We start from the raw sequence: 6,990 nt of genomic DNA, 5'->3' as shown, positions 1-6,990 counted from the left end.
GCATGCCACGCCCCGTCCAGCCAGGCCCCGCCCCGCCCGCGCACCCATCCCGCCGAGCCGCCCGTTCCCGCCAGGCCCCGCCCCCTCCCGCCAGGCCCCGCCCCTGCCGGTCGCGCCCCGCCTACTCACCCATCCCGCCCAGCCGCCGGTGCCTGCCCGGCTCCTTAGACCACGTCCGGAAGAGCTGCAGGAACGAGGCCGACTCGGCGCCGTCGTTCACCACCTCCACGTTGGTGTGAGTGGGGTAGCCCTTGGCCTGGATGAAGCCCTGGAGCGAGTGCTCCATGAGGCCTGCGACGCGACGGCCCACGGCTCCGCTCCCCCCCGGGACCTCCCGCTCAGACGGTCCCGCAGGGACAGCGGAGTTCTTATAAGCCTTCATTAACAGAGCTCATGACCCACTTAACGAACTGGTTCTCTCACTACTGACTTTTCTGAGGTCCCTGAGGACAGACAGGGTCCCTTTGGTCTGGGCCTTGGGAAGGGCTGGCAGAGACAACCCTCAGGGACCACCTCAGGCAGTGCCCCGCCTCTTTCACACCCCCCACCGCCAGAAAGGAGGGGGTGCCCAGTGCAGTAGGCCCTCCGACCTGAAGGCCGGTCACGTCCCCCTTTTACTCATGTTTTCTTCACTCTCAGGGCAGGGTGTATCCACCTTTCTGACCTCAGGATAGACCTCCCTCCCTTTTGAGGTGCCAGGATGTGGATGTTTCCTAACTCAAACTCCAGGGTAGGGCCCTGTCCTTCCTGAGACCCCAGGGCAAGGCTGCCTCCCCAGCCAGATGGAAGACAGGGCTGCTCCCTGATTAGTGCTATGTCCCTCTCAGACAGGGCCCCAGGGCCTCACCACCGCCCTGCTGAAGGAAGCCTCTCTCTCCTGGAGGCTGGACATGTGTCCCTGCCACACATAGATCTTGAAGCCACCCTGGTCAAGGAGGTAGCAGTTCTGGAAGCAAGGGTAGGGATGGTTATTAGGTGGTCCAGACTGGGCTGGGTTGTGGGGTAGGGACAGGTAGGGGTGGCTGGGGTCAGGCCATTCTCACCTCCTCCTGCAGAAGGTCCTGAGTCAGTGGGCGGGTTGCCAATTCCTGGACCACCAAGTCCTGGCCCTTCTCATAGACACTGAAGGGACAGGCAGCCAGGTGTGGCCAGCCCAGCCCTTTGTAGCACCTCCCACTTCCTCCCACCAGAGACAGAAAACACGGGGGCTGGAGCCCGGAGTTGTGGTCCTAGCTTTACTGCAACCTTGCTGTGGAGTGTCAGGCAGCTTCCCGACCCTTGCAAGGCTCTGTCCCTGTCTGTACCGTAAGTTTTGCAGCAACAGCCACACACCATGTGAGAGTACAGGCTGGGCCCAAGGTCCGCAGGGCCTGTCCAGAAACCCTCTTGTCTTTTCTAGAGGGTTTTCTAGAGACTGTGTTATTGCAGTGATGACAGACATGCAGTCCTGGACTGTCCACCCTCCCCGCCCATCCCCAAGTCTGCTCACTGGTAGAGGCGAACGTTGGCCTTCTGCAGCTGGTTAATACTCTTGCTGGGTGTGGCGGCACGCAGGTTGCCCACTCTGCGGCCCAGCACAGCCTCCATGGTCTGCATGAGGTCGGTGGCTTTGACCTCATCATCCACCACACCAATCTGAGCACGTCCACCACGTTCCCTGTCCCGAATGCTGCAGGTCAGGGCCAGACCCTGCAGGAGACCTGGTAGTCAGAGCTTCACCAGCCCAGATCCTTCCTGTCACTGCTTAGATCCCGGAGGCTGGGGCGGGGGACGGGGAATGCCGGTGTTCCCTCATCCTAGCATCTAAGGGAACATCAGCAGTGCAGGGTCTGAACTCAGCTTGTACCTATCAGGTGCTTCTTGGGTGGTGGAGTCGGGGTAAGCCCACCTCTCAGAGTGGCTGGAGGATGGACACCTGAGGGACCATGCCCCCCAAGCCCTGTAGCCCCCAGTTCCTTGGGCAGACACTGACCCGAGACTTCTCGGAAATGCCAGTCTTGGGGCCATTCCACTGGATCATCACCTTGCCTAGGTCCAGCAGGAAGATGTCATCCTTATTAAAGCTGTTCCAGGAGAGCTCCACCTGCCAGAGCCAGGAGGGGCCGTGAGGGAAATGGGGTGTCATACCACCAGCACCCAGCTGGAGGGAAGCACAGCTGGGACATGTCACTGTGCATGAAGCTGTGGGCGGTGGGGTGTGTGGAGGCATGTGTGGCCATAGGCAGTGATGCGTTTCATGGGGTGGACGTGGCACTTCTCACTCAGCATGTCTGTAGCTGTGCCTATGTTCAAGTGGGGTGTACTTGTTTATAACTGTGTGCTTGTGTACGTGTATGTCTGTGGGGGCACATCAAATGTGCATGAGTGTGTGTGCTCATGGTGACAGTGTGTGTGCCCGTGGACAGGGGACAGTGCATACCTATGGATAAGGACAGTTATCATCCAAACTGAGACACTTTCAAGAGTAAATAATTATGCCAGGATAATAGGCAAAACCTGGGGCAGCATGGTATCCCTGCATGACCAGGGATGTATGGTCACCAAGTCTGTGGGTGACAATGTTGAGCCTGGACTGTATGTCACAGGTAACATGCACAACTCAAGGGTCACCATTCACATGGTAGATGCTGTTGCGCCTGAATGTTCATTACACCAAACTCCAGCCAGATAGCAGCAAAATGTCTTGTTCTAACATGATCCATGTTTTCCTTGAATTTCCTGACAGATGGGAGAAAGGGGAACTATGTTCTAATTTGCACAAGGGCACTTTATGGACTAGAGAGGCCCCCAGGGGTAACCATGGGAGACAGCATGTGTGCATCTGGGTGACAATCACTGTGTGAATGAGAGAGGATGAAGCTATGCACTCTCTTCCCAAATCGTGCTACCTCCCACTGTGCTGCTTACAAGGACAACTCATGTGTACCATCTCATCTGCCATATTGGCCCAAGTTCTTAATGTACCCCTGAGACAGATGAGGAAACAAAGGTGCAGGGAGCAGTGGCAGCATGGGGCTAGAAGCATGGTGCCCTCTCTGTTCTCCTCACTCAAAATAGGCCATTTGGGAATGCTGATAGCACCTCGTCCTCTAAACCTGCCAATTCCCACACCTCCTTGTGCCTCAGTATACCCAGTCTGAGCTGAGTTCAGAGGTCAAGAGGCTCCCCCTGGCAGCCTCTCACCTCGGTGGCAGACATATGCTTCCTCCCTTTGATGTGCAGCAGCCGCTGGATGTTGTACATGTTGGTTTCCACGTGCTTGAGGTCAGAGGCTAGGCCTCCTTTCCTGTATCTGAGGAGGGAATGAGATTTCTTGTAAGAACACAGACTGAGCTGGGCTCAGTGGCTCAGCCTGTAATCCCGTGCCTTTGGGAGGCTGAGGTGAGTGGATTGCCTGAGCCTGTGGGTTCGAGACCCGCCTGGGCAACTTGGCGAGACCTCATCTCCACAATAAATTTAAAAAAAAATTAGCTGGGCATGATAGCGCATGCCTGTAGTTCCAGCTACTTGGAAGGCTGAGGCAGAAGGATCGTCGGAGCCCAGCAGGTCGAGGCTGTGGTGACTAGGAGCGGCCACTGCACTCCAGTCTGGGTGACAGAGTGAGACTCCAACTCAAAAAAAAAAAAAAAAGAACACAGACTGAGCCAGGTGTGGTGGCTCACACTTGTAATCCTGATGTTTTGGGAGGTCGAGGGAGGAGGAATGCTTGAAGCCAGGAATTTAAGACATCTCCATTTCATACAGTTGACCCTAATACATATAGTAGATACATGATCACATGCACACACAGAACCACACACCGCCCCATGTGTCCACTTATAGATGGGCATACATGAGTATTCACATCCACCTTCACACACATATGCTGTTGTCCACTTCCATGTACTTACAACTAGGTTTACATGGATAAACAGATACCAACATGTATACACATGTGCATGTATATACATGTGTCCACATCACTACACACAGATAAACAAATGCACATGCATACCCCATGTGTGTACCCATGTTTTTGTATAAACATGTGTTCACATAGACTCAAATGCATGTGCTAGACAGGCACGTGGGTATCCCCCACATATGTGCATACCTGCATTTGCTCACATCTGCACTCATCCAAGCACATGGCAGTCTGCGGGTTTTTACTTTTGTTTTTGGGGGGTCGAAGTCTCACTCTGTTGTCCAGGCTGGAATGCACTGCCATGATCACAGCTCACTGCTGTCTCAACCTCCTGGGCTCAGGCGATCCTTCCACCTCCGCCTTCCAAGTAGCTGGGACTATAGGCATGCGCCACCACACTCAGCTAATTTTTAAATTTTTTGTGGAGATAAAGTCTCACTATGTTGCCTAAGGCTGCTTTGGGAGGTTGAGGTGAGGGGATTGCCTGAGCCCATGGGTTTGAGACCCGCCTGGGCAACTTGGTGAGACCTCATCTCTACAATAAATCAAAAATCAACCAGGCGTGGCAGCACGCCTGTAGTTCTGGCTACTTGGAAGGCTGAGGCGGAAGGATCGCCGGAGCCCAGCAGGTCGAGGCTGCAGTGGCCGGGAGCGGCCACTGCACAACAGGGATGAACTTTGCAAACCTCAAGCTAAGCAGGAAAAAAAGCCCACTGGGAATGACCACTTGGATGAGTCCATTTACAGGACAAGTCCAGAACATGCAAATATGTGGATGGAAAGGAGACGAATGGTCACCTAGGGCTGGGGAGATGTTGGAAGAAAGCAGCAAGTGTCTGCTAAAAGGTATGGACTTCTGTTTAGGGTGATGAGAATGTTCTACAAAGGATTGTGGCGGCAGCTGCACACGTGTTAAAAATCACTGAAGTGTATGGTACTTTAGAGGGTGATTGTACAGTAAGTGCCTTCATCAAGGGGTTACCCCACCTTTCCCCCACATCCCCTGGAAGAGAGAGTGAGTCACTCCAAGGCTGCCCCAGCCCAGGCACTGCCCTCACTGTTCTGCTCCCCTCTTCTCTCCACCTCTCCCCCACCCCCACCCCCACCCTCACACTCACATAACTCCTTGTCGGAAGTAGCTGCGGAAACAGTCGGACTCGTGGCCCTGCACCTCGCGATGCTGCACGGTCTGGGAGCCCAGCGCTTCATGTAGGTGCTGCACAAAGGCGCCCGCAGCACCCTGCGCATCTGTGCCAGCCTCCTGCCCGACCCAGTAGTGCAGGTCGCTGCACGTCCCCTGCGTGGCCTTCAGGCTCTGGGGGACCTAGGACCCAGGTGTTTGGGTGTGTGGTGAGGAGAGAGGGCGGAGGCGTAGTGGAGAGGAGGTGGGGGGGGGTGTACTGAGGGCCACAGGAAGAGGCGGGGCAGGTGCTTCCCTAAATTCCAGGAAGCTCATAAAGGACCAAGAAGCCTCAAGGGCTGCCCCCCTGTGGGATGAGATTCTGGACTCTCAACTTGCCTCTTCCCGGGGCAGAGCTTATGTCTGCCCCACTAACCTCCCCAGCACTACAGCCTGGGGGACTCACGTGGAGGATGATATAGCAGTGTTCCTCAAAGAAGTTCCCATAAGCCTTCTCAGGGACTGGCGCCATCTTCAGGTTCTGGGGGAATAGAGTATGCAGTGACAACTCAGGAGACCCTCCCTAACCCATGACACCTGCTGGGGGGGCGGTCAAGAAGGGGAGCTCCAAGTTGGGGGTGGGAGAAGCCCAGTGTTGGAGACCCCACACCTCTGTGTCACCAACTCTGCCGTCTGGTCATGCCTCTCACCTCAATGATCCATACGTGGAGGTCCCTGTGGCGCTCGATGACTGGGAGGCTCTTGTTGATGTCCACCATCCTAGGCCAGGCAGGAATGTGGGAGGACACAAGGAACAAGAGCCAGAGTTCTCAGGCTAGAGGCCAGCCCTCTAACCACCTGTACTCCATGCAAGAACTCTCCCCACCTATAGCTCAAAAGCACCTTCATCACAGACTGTGACTTTCATTAGGAAGGCTCTGTAAACACACAAATGTCAGCAAACCAGGACAGGTACTGCAGACCAGCATACAGAGGCTTTGCAAACAGGGACCTCATCTGTCTGGGCAGGGCCAGGTTTTGAACACAGCAACAACCTCTGCAAACAGACGAGGAGTTAGAAACAGGCTATGCGGAAAGACACAGGCTCTGCAGCCAGACACAGGCTATGTATGTAGAAAAAGGCTCTGCAAACAGGCATAAGCTTTGCAAACAGGGACGGCTTCCTCAGACCAAAGAAGGGGTTGCAGCAGGCACAGGTACTCCTAATGGAAATGAGTTCTATAGCCAGGGACCTTGTGTGTGTGCAGTGACAGTCTGGGCAAACAGACTAGACTCTGCCCAGGGAAATTCAGATAGGCTGGGCTAACAAGCAAAGATTGTTACACTGACAAGGGCTCTACAAACAGTCAGGGTTCTGCAGATATGGGGGATCTTTGCAGACTGGGAAAGGCTCTACAAATGTGGATGGGGACAGACCCTTGAGACAAGGACTCTTTGTAGAAGGAGCAGACTACAGATGTGAATAGGAACATAGACAGGCAAGGCTCTACAAACAGGCACAGCATTTTCAGCCAGAGAAATGCTTCCCAGACAGAGGCAGGCTCTTGAAACAGGCAAGTAGGCTCTCTAGACATGGTCAGTCTCTTTATGTAGGATCACCTCTAGAAACACTCAAATCCTGTGATACCAGGGAATGGAACAATTGGTTAAACCACTGTGAGCTCTGTAAGGGATTCAGGCTCTGGAAGAAGGCACAGGCTCAGCACAAACAGAGACTGCAGATATGGAGAGCTTTTATGAGCCTCTCTTCTGCAGACAGGCAGGTTCTGTTAACAGCTACAGCTTCTCCTGAGAGGGATAGGATCTGCTGAAATGAGCTGACAGAGGAATCAGCTTTGTGTTCAACCACCGGTGCTGCATACATGGGCCAGACTTTGACACAGAGTTGGGTTCTGTAGAGCAAGAGTACCCAACCCTGGGCCCGTGGACAACAGGAGGTGAGCAG

The 6,990-nt window shown here is 54.6% G+C and overlaps 1 protein-coding gene across 1 annotated transcript in view; it reads right to left on the bottom strand.

The window, feature by feature from the left end:
• The window catches only part of VILL (villin like), a 12,929-nt gene extending 7,041 nt beyond the window's left edge, over positions 1-5,888 (bottom strand). Inside the window, exons 1-9 of the mRNA XM_008068335.1 lie at positions 5,735-5,888; positions 5,491-5,565; positions 5,023-5,228; positions 3,184-3,292; positions 1,973-2,083; positions 1,490-1,689; positions 1,044-1,122; positions 848-946; positions 130-268 (exon numbers count right to left, since the gene is read on the bottom strand). Coding sequence (XP_008066526.1) covers positions 130-268; positions 848-946; positions 1,044-1,122; positions 1,490-1,689; positions 1,973-2,083; positions 3,184-3,292; positions 5,023-5,228; positions 5,491-5,565; positions 5,735-5,803 — 1,087 coding nt within the window. The 5' untranslated portion in view covers positions 5,804-5,888. The remainder of the gene's footprint in view (positions 1-129; positions 269-847; positions 947-1,043; positions 1,123-1,489; positions 1,690-1,972; positions 2,084-3,183; positions 3,293-5,022; positions 5,229-5,490; positions 5,566-5,734) is intronic.
• Positions 5,889-6,990: the final 1,102 nt, after the last annotated feature.

Source organism: Carlito syrichta, unplaced genomic scaffold (genome assembly GCF_000164805.1).
Source record: "Carlito syrichta isolate Samal-C Ts95f unplaced genomic scaffold, Tarsius_syrichta-2.0.1 Scaffold310396, whole genome shotgun sequence".
Lineage (NCBI taxonomy): Eukaryota > Metazoa > Chordata > Mammalia > Primates > Tarsiidae > Carlito > Carlito syrichta.
Note: the sequence above shows the minus strand (reverse complement) of the source record. Positions and strands in the feature narration are given on the sequence as shown.